Source organism: Nycticebus coucang, chromosome 13 (assembly GCF_027406575.1).
Source record: "Nycticebus coucang isolate mNycCou1 chromosome 13, mNycCou1.pri, whole genome shotgun sequence".
Taxonomy (NCBI): domain Eukaryota; kingdom Metazoa; phylum Chordata; class Mammalia; order Primates; family Lorisidae; genus Nycticebus; species Nycticebus coucang.
Genome location: NC_069792.1, coordinates 31,326,779 through 31,341,322, shown reverse-complemented (window position 1 = coordinate 31,341,322; position 14,544 = coordinate 31,326,779). Strand labels below are relative to the sequence as shown.

General features: G+C 39.8%; 1 protein-coding gene across 1 annotated transcript in view; it reads left to right on the top strand.

Moving 5' to 3' along the window:
- Positions 1-12,881, top strand: part of ZNF704 (zinc finger protein 704) — a 273,034-nt gene extending 260,153 nt beyond the window's left edge. Inside the window, exon 9 of the mRNA XM_053558995.1 lies at positions 272-12,881. Coding sequence (XP_053414970.1) covers positions 272-383 — 112 coding nt within the window. The 3' untranslated portion in view covers positions 384-12,881. The remainder of the gene's footprint in view (positions 1-271) is intronic.
- Positions 12,882-14,544: the final 1,663 nt, after the last annotated feature.

The window sequence follows — 14,544 nt, the reverse complement described above, 5'->3', positions numbered from 1 at the left end:
AAACTTGAATGAGTAGTGGTGTCCCCTACTGCCATTTCTTATATTTACTTTTGTGAAGATGGCCAAATGGACAAATAGAAGCTTCAGGGCTATAGTAGCAAATTGTAACCCTTAGTGGCCATGAAAATATCCAACACATATTAAAGCATGAACCTCCAGAGACCTTCTACTATATTTCCTATTTTTCTCTGTCTTTCTCAAGGGATTTTGAGTTCTCCATAGAATACCCTTCGAATTTTTCCCACTGAACTAATCTTTGTCTGTCTTACAGGAAGCCTAGGGGAGAGGGTAAAAAGTGCCGGAAGGTGTATGGGATGGAGAATCGGGACATGTGGTGCACCTCCTGCCGCTGGAAGAAGGCCTGCCAGAGGTTCATCGACTGAGGGGTGCCCAGAGGGGCCCAAGGCCCTGAGCCACTTCTGCCCTGGCTTTCCACTATCGGTGTTGGAAAGAGCTTTTCCTTCCAAATAAAACACACCTGAAGCCTAGGAAAAGCATTTTCAGAAACCCTGGTGGAATAACAGCAAAAAAAAATAGAAAAAAAGTCACCACCTTACTGCTCCTCTGAGAATCCAGCCTAGAGCAGCTATATTTTTTCCTTCAAAAGAAAAGTCAACTTTTTTGCTGTAGGTATAGGTCTTAAAACTGTAGACTTCTATAGCAATTGAACCAACAAAGCCCATTTTACCTAGAAAGGAGGCGTATTTTGATAAGCTTTCTCAATCATGTTTCTGAGATTTTTTTGACACAACAATAAGCTACACGTTATTCAGTAGCATTTGTACAAAGACCAATACCTGCTTTTGTTGTGAATAATCTTTTTCCTGTTTTCCATTTGACTTCTTGGAGCAGTATACATCATGATGTGTTGCAAGAAAGTGCAGCACTCTGTATCTTTTTTATGTCTTTTGGGATTTGTTTTTAAGAATGGCTCCAGACTGAACCATGGTAGAGCTGTTAGCTTGGTGGACCCCAGATGGCACAAACTTGAAAAGCATTTGGCAGTGGAAATCACCAGCAGACTTCAGCCCCAAGCTAAGTTCAGGAAATCCTGCTGTCACTGTTGGAAAACATCTAGGAGTCTTCCTTGGATTTAGAAGAAGCTCTTCCCCAAGAGGCAGCACAGCTAATTCTCTACCTGCCACCCTGTAGTCAAGAACAGGCACCCCTAGCCATCTGGGTAAGCCTCGATGCTTCTTTCAGGGATGTGATACAAACAGCATCTCGGATCTGTTTGTTACTGCTTGTCTGTCAAGATTGTAGCCAGGTTCATAGTTCATTGGTCCTTCCTTCCAAACTCCATCACTGACTGATTTCAGAAAAGGTAGAGAACTCCAAACTCTCCCAGCAGGTTTGCTTTCGAGAAAGAGCACAGCCAACACGTCCCCATCTGTTCAGAAAGTCATGTTAGGTCAACACACCGCTTCCATTCTGAGTGCACTTTTACAGGTTTTATGCTTTAGCATGTCTAGGAGATGGGTTAATGAATAATATAAACATTATATGGGTAAATGGGAGGTGCAAACTTTTATTTTTCTTATGAAAATATTGAAGATATTCATTAAGAATTTGCTTAAAAGGGAACATATACAACACCAAAAGGAAAATGCATGTTGGTATAGGAATCTCTCAGTTTAGTAGGGTCAGGGCTTGTACTGTGCTCCATATTTGCTTGCTTGTTGGTTGGTGTTGGTGGTGATGATGTGGGGGAGGGGAGTAGTTGTCAAGCCCCATAAATAAGCTCATTTTCTGTCTCCCCTACTATTCAATTGCCCTGCTACAGAGTTCTTTCTCCTATACTTATGCAAAGTAATAAGAGCACCTTAGAGGAGGTACCGTGTAGGGACAGGGGATGTGGGATCAGCCATAGGAATGTTCGATGAAATTGCACAGAGGAAAGTTTAATATATGTGTTGAGCTTGTACGTATATTTTTTAAAGAAGAACAGAAAGAAGTCATCTAGTAATAACATATCTTTTTTAATATAAGCAAGGGAAAATATCAGGAGGTTCCACAGTGCAACATCCACAATCTGTGAACTCATATATTTTGGCAATTTATTTTTTAAACCCTCATGTAACTTTTTGAAAAATTATTCATTGGAAGAGGTTGTCTATTTTTTTCCTTCATTTATTTTTTTCTTTAAAAACATTTGTTTCAAGACAATAGAAAAAGAGCGTCATCTGATTTCACGTGGTGATAATCAGTCCATACCAGGCATAGTATCAGCTATACCGTATGTCTCGTGCTTACAAGGTCAGCCAGGAGAGGGCAGTTTTTAAAATGCAGAAATATGTTTGTTTCCTCTACCCTAACATGTCCTTTCTCTTCCTGGTGTCCTGTCATTTCACCTGCAGCACCACTGCAGATGATACGATGCTCTGGCCTGGTCCAGGAGGCCCTGAACAATGGGCAGAATGCCCAGTGGCCATGGAGAGGCCAAACCTGGTCAACTGATTAAGTACACAGTGAACTTGCTCAGAGTCAGGGTACAATGCTGGACCAGAGGTTTTATTCTTTGGCAAAACCCAGATTGATCAAAGATCTGGTCCTTGATTTTTGGATTGAGTCACTAATCAAAACCACTTCCAGAACTTTGAGACACAAGAAGGGAAAGATCTTTACTGAGGAACAAGGCCCTGTGACTTTCAGTCCCAAAAATGCAGCCCAGGAGTGGTTCTGAGCTCTGGCTTAACTGAGGCAACCTCGCTCCTTACCTGGCGTTCAGCCAGTTCACAGGTGTAAGCAGACTGCGGTGAATGCAGCTTCCCTGGGGTTTTGTCTCCTTCCTAAAGCCTCCTTCACGCCACCTCTTCTGAATCTCCTACACACATGGGGCTCCTTTCTGCTGGCTGGCCCAGGGCACTGTGTACTTTCTTCTTTGCCTTCAGATACAGACAGACCCTCAGTACCTTCCTGGACACACATTTCCTGTATTGAAGTATGTGATAACAAGGAGACCACCCAGAAAGCTATGAATTTCAATCTATAGCTGCCAACTGTGAAAGTCAAATTTTTTTGTTAAGTTATTTTGTTATCTTTTGGAGCTAATGAAGTGCCAGATTAAGCCAGACTTTGATTTTCTGCCATCCCTGTGGAACCAAGTTCTTTTTATGTGTTCATTTGGTGGGGGAAAGGTGAGAAGACAGCAAGCTGGTTGGAGCCCAGCCTAGAGGCTCAGTGGCCTGACTCTGCACAGGGAGTAGCAATACAATGAGTTTTGGTCTCAAATATTTCTAAATAAGGCACGTTGTAGCCTTTTGATTTTTTGCTCCCTTGACATCCCTTCGGAAAAGGTTTTTCATCTCTCCCAAGAAAGCATTTCATGGTGACAGATAGGGCATTTGCCAGGTAGCAGCAAAGCAGAGTGTTGACCAGGCAGTAGTTTAAGCCTGAGTCCTTCCAAGGTAACAGGCACTCAATTTGTGGGAAGCAGGGAGGAGACACCAGAGACCTGTGGACACCTGGCTCCCACACATCTTCTTGGTGCTGATCAGCTGGCTGTCACTGTCCCTGAGTTCTCCCTGGGAACTGCCATGTTCCCCCTTTGGAAACAGTTGCTCTTAGCAAGGAAAGGGCCACCTTTGGGAAGGAGCTCTAGGCCCAGCACAGGGCCGCCATGCCATCTCCAGCAGGCACTCTCGAGGGGACATGCACTTCTCTCCACCTCATTTGCTGGAAAGTTTCCTTTTCTGGCTGGCAAAAGCCAGTGCTAGGATGAGTAGTGGGTTTCTGACCAGGAACGTGCACACTCAGCTGCGAAGTGCCCGTTGGCAGCTCCACATACCATCAAGGTGCCCTTGATTAGATGATTCTTTGTCTAGCCATAACCACATTACAGATGAAAGAATGTTGCGGTTCCTGGGCTTTCCAAAAACTTTTCAAAGAGATAGTTGCATTCACCTTGCAAAAGATTTCTGAAACTGAAATGTCCTCTATTAAATTTCAAGATCACTCAAGTTATAAGTCTGCTATCTCTGGTGTCACACTTAGCCAAACTTTTGCAAGTAGCCCTGGGCTATGAATTATCCAGCACTGCTGAATTCATATCCCTCACTCTGTCAGACTCCATGGGAAAATAAAAGTGCAACATTCACGAGAGAAGGTTCAGAGAAAGGTGGCAAGAATCATCCATGTAGGAGAGAATACCTTGAGAAGAATGGCAAAATACTGTAAATTATATTCATTTCCTCAGGGAAAAATAAAGGGCATGTGAAAAATAGATCTGGAGAATCCCAAGACTAGGAAGAATTTTATTATCTCTAAAGTCTTTTCTGGTCAGAACAAGTTTTTTCAAGTGAAAATGATAATCATTTCGAGACAAATTTCAGTGAACTGGACTTCCATGAGGTGTAGAAGAATGCCCTATGAAAAGGAGCTGTTTTCTTTGTAGCTGACCTATAGTCTAAGACTGACATTTGAACCATGGGTGCAATGCCTGTGGGTATTCATAGACTCATGTAAGGCTTTTTTCTGAATGTACTTGTGAATACAAAGCCTTGCTGTTCTTTTTATAATTACCCAGTTGGGTGACTTTATTAGCTAGAAGCAGAATTCTGTAGGTGAAAGAAAGCTGTTAAAGATGTGCATTTTGCTTTAATAGCATGTTAAGGAATAAATTTCCATGGACTTCTGCGGAGAAGGTGCTGCTTTTTCTCCTGAGACCCTGTAGAATTTCTATCGACCACATTAGCTGTAGTATTGACCTGTGTGAACTCGGTGAAGAATCTGTGCATACAAATGAGTGGAAACAGAGCGGGATTCATGAATATGCATGAGAATGTGGATCATTTTGGAGAATGCACTGGGCACACAGGTCAACTGGAAATTTCATTTCTCTAAGAAAGTAACCCTACCAGCAGCACACAGACTCCCCCTGTTCCTCAAACCTATGGGGATGCCTCTGCATTGAGACTGTTTGCATTGTGTCTTTTTTCATTGTAACTACCAAACCTGAAGTCAGTAAATAAAATGAGATTAGCACTTTTAGGTACCAATTGTATCATTGAGTCATACACACCAATAGAACAGGGAAGTAAAAAATGTACTTAAAACCAACAGATTATTATGACTTACTTTGAAAAAGCCCATATCCAATGATATATGCTTTAAGGGTGTATCCATCATAGGATTAGGTATCAAAAGGGGAATTTAATTTCTGGTCCTGTTTTGTAAATAGCTCCTTTTTTTGAAGACAATCTCATGTTTTATAACTTTCGTTGGGGGTCTGAGAATGACAATGGTAATGAGTTGTGGCAAAATGTAATCTTAAAGACAATTATCTTAATTTTCCAAATAAAACAAGAAATACACTGCTTAGGCTTCTAAAATTCTAAGAGACATGACACTTTTATAATAAGCATTAGTACTTCTCAAGTTAACACAACTGGAAATATTTTACAAGATGCAATGTTTTGTAATCACAAAAAAAATGAACATTTTGTGGGAAATGACCTTGGTTTTATACATTGTAGCTTATTTTTTAAAATATAGTATTTTACCAGACAGGAACTGTTAATATTATAATCAATTCCTGCTCACCAAACAAAGGGCTTTGTCTCTTTTAAGCAAGTGTTTTGATGTGTATCTTTTCAATTAACCCTCTGCAACAGGGTAGAAATGAAGATCAGATGGAATGGTTATTATAAGAGAATCAAGATCTACTTTTATCATTACCAGTGTTTTACCATTAATTACCATTACTTAATTTTCAAAGACTTACGGAAAAGGGACTTGAAGAATCAGTCTATATACAGAGAGTGTCAAAAAAATGTATACACATTTTAAGAGATGTTATCTATGTATTAATTTTCAAAGTTGAATTGAAGGGATTATTGCTGGTCAAGTGTACCCAGACATACTACACACATCCCTTTTAACTGCAATTCATACACTTTGTTGGAATAATTGATTTTGCTTCCAACAAGATCACTTAAAATGTGTATACATATTTTTGGGCCCCACCCCCACCCCCAGGATTTTAAATCTAAAAAATGTTAACAGATATGCTTATAGGCCATGGGAGAAATAAATTCTTTAAGGTAAAATGATAAATTCCGTGTCACAAAAACAAGTTTACCACTTGACCTACCAGAACCACAAACCCAACATTTAACTAGCAAGTATCATTTGGTGGAAATTTCTAAAATCATAGTATGTAGGTCCAAAGAATTTTTAGGTGATCAGTAGCATTTAAATTAATTTTTACCCTCAGCACTAACTAAATCATTTCATTATCAGAACCTTGATATTTTTCACTGTGAAAAACTCACAGGCACTTAGCCATGATCAGAAAGTGACTACGTTCCCGAGAGCCAGGAAGCAAGGAGGGAGCCATGGAGAGTTTATTAAGTGCACAAATGATTCTGAGCTTTGCCAAAACCATTTCATAATGTTGTACTTTTTTTTCCCCCAAACCCATTCACTGTTAAAACAAGTAAGCATCGTTTAAGGTTTCAGTAATCCAAAAGCCAGGCTAATTAGCCAAGTACACAGATAACATCAGAAGAAAAGCTGAGACAGAATAGCCATACACCATTGGGCAACTCTTACGAGGTGGGTCAGAAGGTCACTCAGACCTTGGTTTCAAATAGGCTTTGGAATCAGAACATGCGAGGACTAGAAATGCACAAAGTTAGGGCAAACTGTATACAGCCTTGGCTCCCAGTCTTTGAAATGAGTCAACCTGGAAATCTCTATCTTCATTCCCTTGGAATATTTCCATTTTAGCATTAAGATCCCCAAGAAATGTTTGTCGCTGTATAGTAGTGAATCAAATGAGTCTCATTTCATCTTTAAACAGAAGCTTCCCAATGGTATTATGTATAGCAGAGTTTGCAAATTTAGATGCCTTAGAAGGGCAAAGCAAGTTCTTTAATGATCCATGTACATCAGACAAAAAAGGACACTAGAGAATGTGAAGTCATGTTGAAACGGAGAACACCTGCCCCTTTGAGGAAGGACACACACTTAGCTCTAGACAATCAGACCCATGAAGAAATCAGGCCCAGGGCCTCTTTTCTGTCTTGGAAATATATTACCTGACATTTTAAGTGTTGACAACGAAATCAAATGTTTGGCCAACACTGTGTAGACCAAAGAGAACCTATATGTGGGTGAGTGCAGCCTGTGGCCACCAGTTTCATCTGTTGGAGAAAATAGATTTCACATTCCATGGCTTAAAAAGCCAAGTTCTTCCATCAGCCCCACAAACTTGCATGTTGTCACTATCTGAGCAACTAAAATTAAAAAAGGGAAAGAGGTCATTTCTTGGCAGAAATCATTCTCTTGGAAGACTTGAATATAGAAACGTGATGTCTTTAGCCTTGCCTCTGGTCAAAATATACTAAGTTATCCAGCTCTTTCACTCTTCCTCCTTCTGGCGTGCCAGGCCATGCCCCAAAGCATTGAATAACTGTAATCCTAATTTTCATACTGTTTCACTACCGTGACCACTGTGATGAGGGGCTGGCAAAGAGAAGCCTTGTGCCTTGAGAAAAGGCAGCCAGGAGCCCCTGGAATTTTAAGATAGTACATGCCTCCTTGTGCCAAAGCCCTTTGCCAACTTCTCCACATTTATCCGCTCTCCCCCACCCCCATAATCTTTGTTCCAGTATAATATTACCATTGTTTCACCTCTGATGTGGCAAGGTCCTTGCTTCAGAACTGGTAGGCATGTAGGTATTTTAGAGTGTCCACTAACCTCAAAAGGCCGTTTTTCCACATAGAAAACGTTAACATCTTTGAGGGCAAAAGCAAAATGGGAATAAACATGTCATGAAAAAAATTAGAAGTTGCTTCCCTGGTTTGGATGGACTAACTTAATTTAAACTGATTTACATCCTGATGGTATTAGGATAATCACTAACCCTTCCAAATATATAATAAAGTATGTCTCTTTCAGACACATTATTTCATTTGATCTTTGTAAGAATGTAATGTAAAATAGGAATATTCTATTACCCACCTCCAACGCTAACCCGGAGTAATCTCAAACCTGTGAGTCAGCCTCAATTTTGCTTACAAGGAAGGGGGAAAGGGCCTATTAAAGGGCTGGCTCAGAGCTTAGCCTTCCAGAATGACTTGAGACCTGAGAAGACCTAGGGACTTACTGTGTTCTCAAGTCTAGGATTTGCAGTCTAGAAGAACCCACTCATTCACTCATTCCTGTGGCCAAGTACAAAATTATCCCCAAATGTATCCCTTTACTGTAGCTAATCCCTAATCCCTAAATTCTAACCAAGTAAGTAATTAATTACCTGATTTTATTAGCTAATGGGATGTTCTGAGTAAAAGGTTTTGAGTCCTTGGGAAAATTATTTTGCTGCTAGTGTATAACATTTGTCATCAATATAAACTTAGTGCCAGAAAATTTAAAACCAGCTCAAATTTATATTTAATAATTTATAATGATCAAATCAAAATGTAAACTCAACCCTGGAAATGCCCAGTAATATGGTTAAGTCATGTTTAAATATGAATGCAATTTCTTGTGCTGTGATTAAAAGGCAATCCAATCTGTGAATGGGGTTCCTGTTACCCTTCATTCTTTATCAGTTGTACCAGGTCAAGTTTAGAGTAAGGCAACTCACAGGGAACTTAGTCATGGAGCTAGAAGGAATCCGAGAAAACCAATTTGGCCTGACACCCACTTGATTGACATTCATTTTCATTAATGATACTTTAGTAATGTTCTGAAGTTGAATAGTCTGAAGAAGGAAATGGTTTAGCACTTTCCTTTACTGAGGAAAAAGGAGCCCATTTTGCAAAGGTTAACATCATCTGGTGACAGTGGCAAGACTTTTTGAAAAGACTCAAGTTTTAGGGCACAAAACTATGGTTCCAAAAGCAGGTAACTGTAGATTATGAAAAAAGGTGAAGAAGGCAACTAAATTCTATATTCTTTGTTTTTTTTAAATATTTTTTCATGTTGGAACCATCCACATTATTATTAATTACCAGCTTTTAAAGAGAAGATGCACTTTATATTATGAAAATGTTAAAAATTAACTCTCAAGTCTAATTATGACTTTCTCTTATTAGGGCCAGTACCCTAAATTTTCAATTCATAAAATTAGCTGGAGTAGAAAGTGGCAACTCCTAAGAAAACTAAAAGAGCTGTCATAAACTAGAAAATGTTCTTTAAAGAAAAAAAAGGTACTCATCTGTTTTCTTCTGAATTCTCACTATCCCTGACCAAAGAAGAGAACCATCACTCTTGAGAAGAAATTGAGCTGAGAGAGAGAACATTAGTCCCGATTCTGGTTACTAGTCTTATTTTGGCCACATGGCCTATCAATTTGTTAGTGGAGTGTTATTCTCCCCTTAGTATCCTCATCTCCCAGAGCCAGAGGCCAGGCTGTTAGGTTGCTTGCTCCCAAATCCCTTGATGGGACATTCTTGCTTCTGTGCTAATTTCTCTCTCTCTAATTAAGGTCCAAGGGAATAAATGTTACTGTGGCTTGTGTTAGCTCACTCAAGGTGGCTACCACCTTCCTTCACGGGAAGAAACAGTTGCATCTGTCTGAACAGTTTGAAGAGGTAATGACGAGAGCAGCTTAGCATAGAACTGGCCACACATCACAGAAGATGTGTTCTGACTCATAGCTAAAGTGGTAAGGTAGGTGACCCTTTCACTGTGCCCCAAAGCCCACGTGCAAGTCACCCGCCCCACGAGTCCCTCCACCCGCACGGCTAATAGAGCAGAACCAGCAGGGCCTGCCTGTGCATGTCAGGAGGGGATGCGAGGGCAGGGCAAGAAGGCTCCAAGTTGCATTACTCGGGCTCTGACCTCTGCCCGAATCACAGAGCATGAAAACAGAATTGGCCATTAGTATGTGAAAAGGAAGTAGCTCCTGTGGGGTATAATTGTTTTAGTTTTATATTTCTAGAGAAAGAAAATGACTCCAAGATGCTTAAGCTGTTAAGCACTTGTCTTTCACTCCAGTGGAGTCCCCTTCCCATATTTTGGACACAGATGGCTGGGGCTGGCCAGGAGGAAAGAGCTAGAGCTCCTAGGACCAGCAGCTGCTGCCAGAGTCTGAGTTGCCCCTCAGGGATCTACAGTGGAGCTCAATGATAAACTACCCCACCTCATTCCCCCAAAAGGGTGGAGGAGCAAAGCATAACTTCGCAGATTACAAACCCTTGTCCCATACCCTGCTTCTTGGAAATCAATGGCTGTGATTTGACCAACCCCTGTGATGACAGTATCTTTACACAGTGTCCCCATCATTTGGGGAGCCTCCTTGATCACTTGTAAAAAGCTTTAGAATAAACTTAGATTTTTAGGGAACTCAAAATCCCCAAAATGTACTAGTTCCAGGACTTCAATAACTGAAAATCCCCCAGGTATAAATTAACCCAGGAATGTGGATCGTATATGTAAAAAAAAAAAAAAAAAAAATGCCATTAATCAATATTTTCCTACAACACACCCTAAAAATTCTTATTTTTGTAATTAATGGTTGGATGATGGTCAGCCATTTAAACATACACTCTCTGGAATAACCAGATACTAGAATAGTTTCCAAAGTGTTTTGTGTATCAAATTCCTATATACTTAGAAGAAGAACTCAGGATAAGAAAATAATCGCTAGGTCCCAAAGGGTTCGTGACTATCATCAAATGCGACTGCTGAGTGGCCGACAGTCATTTTTTTTCAAATGAGAAGACTGGAGAGAAAGAACAACATAGTTACAAAACCTCAGTTGCCCTTAGTCCGTGAGAAGATTTAAGAAAACTCTGCTTTTAAACATTAAGCCATCTTTCAAATTGTTTTGTATACCAAATCCAAAATATTAAAATGAAATCATTAAATATTTAAAATGGGGTAGTTAGTGGAAATGCAATCAGTAGAAAGAAACATGGGTTTTCAGTGCCTGCTAAACAAGGAAAGGAGACAGGCTGGAGAGAGAGCAGCAGTCCATCCTTCACGATGCTTGCTCGTGTGACAATGACAGGTGTTCATATGTTATTAGGCACTGATTCAGAAGCCAGGTGGCAATGCTATCCAATGTATAGAGATCTGTTGAAATATAATCTTACCACTATTTGGGGGTAAGTACTTGCTTACAAAAGTCTTTAATATTAGTGAATGAATGTATAAAATTATAAACTATGCATTTTCAAAGAGTAACACATATTTTGTATCTAATTCAAGTAAATTTTTCTCATAGCTACTTACCACAACTGCAAATTATTTAAAGAAAAACTTGAACACGTACCCTTCTGGGAATGTGAGACACCCATTTCTATCCTCCCAGTGGATGTTTTTAAAGTTGGTATATTGAAACTTAAGTCTAGAACTTCAGCTTCTAAAAAAATTCCACCATTAAGGTGAATAAACGAGTAATGGTTTCTATTTTGCTTCTTAAGCATAAACAGGAAATGTTGGTTGTTAACAAAATGTGCCGAGTTCTTTATGTTGTGGTAATGCTGGATTAACAAGCTAGAACTGCATAAAATGAACAAGTATTGCTTTGGATAAATACAGGTTTTGTCTGTTGTCGGTTTTTAATTCTCAATCCAAGAAAAAAATACAAAAATATATATTCATCAAAGAGTTTGGGTTATATAGCTTCAAAGAACAAAATATGAGCATATTGTCCAGCAAAAAAAATCATTGATCTTTTTTCAAAATTACATAGAGATAATCGCTTATGTTTTGGAAAATCTGTATAAAACCTACAAATTCCTTCAGCCCTCTTGTTGATTTCATATTTTCATGAAATCTTTTCCCCTAATAATTTGTCTTTGCTCCTTAATCAGCACTTTTCTACATTACTCAGCATGAGAAAATATTCTCTCATCTGACAATGTGGAAATAAAAAACTCCATTTCTCTGCCATCCTGGTTCTCTTCTATGTCCATTGAGAAAGTTTCTCCACTGTTTGTATGTAAAATAGAAAAGAAAAAAAAAAACACTTCCAAACCTGGTACTTAACGTTATACTGGATTGTTTGCTACCTAGTAAGTTATTATGGAAGGGCAATGTGTCTTTTTATATGATTTTTAGCCAAATTCAGATGTTCTGATACTACATTTCTGAATACCTATCTGACTGTAAATACAGCCTGTGGAGGTTCAGGTTGATAAACCTTTTACGTGACTGTTCCTCAGCCATGCTCCTTGCCACCTTTTGGCACATTGTACATAGATTTGTCGAATGTTTAAATGATGTTGTTTTTCTAAATGCTGTTCTCTACAACAATCTTTTGAATGTTTTTTTTTGCTTTCCATTGTTTTGGACTTTGTGTGTTAGTTTTTTTAAAAAAATGTTTCCTAAATATTTAACACCAGGAAAAATATTTTAAAATAAACTGGTGCTAATTGAAAGAGAAGAAAAACTGCAGATCGAAGATGTACAATAAATGAATTGTTCACACCAGTTAAACTGCACATTCCCAAGGGGACAGCTGGCTTCTACCTGAAATAGGCATCAGGACAACCATCAAATGTTTACAGTTTCTGTGGCTCATTTAAGTGTAAAATACAGAAAAGCGGCTGTGTCCCAGAATTGAGATTTGCCACACTGGTCCTCTGGAAGCATTTAAGTAGAAGAAAAGGCTTGTAGTAGGAATCACGTTAGTAATAGTCTCTGGTCTTTGGACTTTTATGTTCTGTAATGCTTAGCTGTAGCAATGAACGTGGTGTTGCCAATCTAGTCTGACATCATCCTTGACCTGTACTTACTCTGTGTATGGTTCTACCTTGGGTTGCACTGGCACGAACAGAGCCAGAACACTGGACTTGCAGTAAGATAGACCATTCTGACTTCTACAGTGTCCACACACGTGAACTCAAATGCACTTGTAACTGGTTGATTACCATGAAGTAAGTCTAACTTCCACTTAATAAAAGTTTTTGTGTATCTGCTTCTATTTGGGGGCCATTTATTTAAGTAAAGAATAACTAATTAATGCCAAGAAATGCTCACTGGGGTTGGAGGGTTTGAGGCTTTTTTACCTAGAGTGGTAAAAATAATTAAAAACAAAGGCAACATCTTCCCCATATCAACTATTCACTATCAAGACCATATTTACAGATGTGGAATAATGTATCTCTTCTAGCATTTAATACTGCCCATGATGACTTAAACACATTCGCTTGGCAGTGACTGCCCAGATAGGTCATCTAAGTACCCTGTGCCACTAATCCTATTAACCCAAGCAAGCAGACAGTGTGGCAAAGAGAAGAACAACAAGATCCTTTCTGGTGCTAAGCCAGCCTTCAGACACTCTCCAGGCCCAGTCTGTCCAATAGAACTTGATACATTCACCTACAAAAGCCAAATGTACCTATGTGTTCAGTAAAGTAACAGGATTTGAAATTAGATTGGAGCCCAAATCTGAGATTAGCCCCTTGCTAGATGAATAACCTGACAAGTGATTTAACATTCATAAATTTCATTCTTAGAATGATAATAAAGAGGGAAATTGATTAGCCTGACTTGGACAATATCTCCACTACTGATTCAATCAGCCTTATCTGGAGATGGGGAGGAATATGTTTCGTGGCCTACCACCTGGTTCAGAAAAGTTCCTACGTTCTAGGGCTGTTGTGAGGGTTACCTGAAATGATGCATCTCACAGTGCACAAGAAATGTTCCTTAATTGAGAGCCAAAATATTCAATCATCCATAACCGTCAGATACTCAGGATGAGTTCCTTCAAATACCAGACTGTTTTCCTTTCGATTTCTGAAGAAGATTCTTTCTAAAATGAAAATGTCCTGCCTTACTAAATAACATACAACCTGTGAAAGTTTTCTTGGTGACCGTTAGCCATCATTATTTGCATTAATTAATAGAATTAGCCACATGGCTAAGTTTTATAGTTCAGCCTGCTCGAGAACTAGAGTGTCTTGCAATCAGAAAACCACTGCTTTTGGGGGGATGGAGGATAGAACACAGTGGTGTCATCTTAGCTCACTGCAACCTCAAACTCCTGGGCTCAGGCAATCCTTCTGCTTCAGCCTCCCAAGTAGCTGAGGCTTCACATGCACGCCACCACCCCCAGCTAATTTTTCTTATTTTTTGTAGAGATGAGGTCTCGCTCTTGCTCAGGCTGGTCTCAAACTCCTGAGCTCAAGGGATCCTCCCACCTTAGCCTCCCAGAGTTCTAGGATTACGGGCATGAGCTACCACACCCAGTCTCACCCACTACTTTTACACATCTCCAGCCCAACCCCAGCTCCCAGTCCCCAAACCTCTAAGTACAATGAACACTGAGCTCTCTGACCTTCCTGAGCTGTGGTAGAGCAAGAGATAGGACGAAGCAGGGTGCTGGGCCACGTACTGGACATTTTCCTGTGGTTCTCCATTCATTCTGTGTGCCAACTGTCATCCCCATCTTATCCACGAGGAGACACCTTCATGAAGCTTAAGTAATTGGCCCAAAGCCACATAGCCCAGGAAGATTTGGATGTTCCCTGTCCCTGACCCCACCCATTGTTCAGTCTGTGTTTTTAGGGGCTGTTAGTATTTGGATTCACTGTGAGTTATCCAAGGCAGAACTAATCTCTGTTTTCTGCATCCTGGCTTTC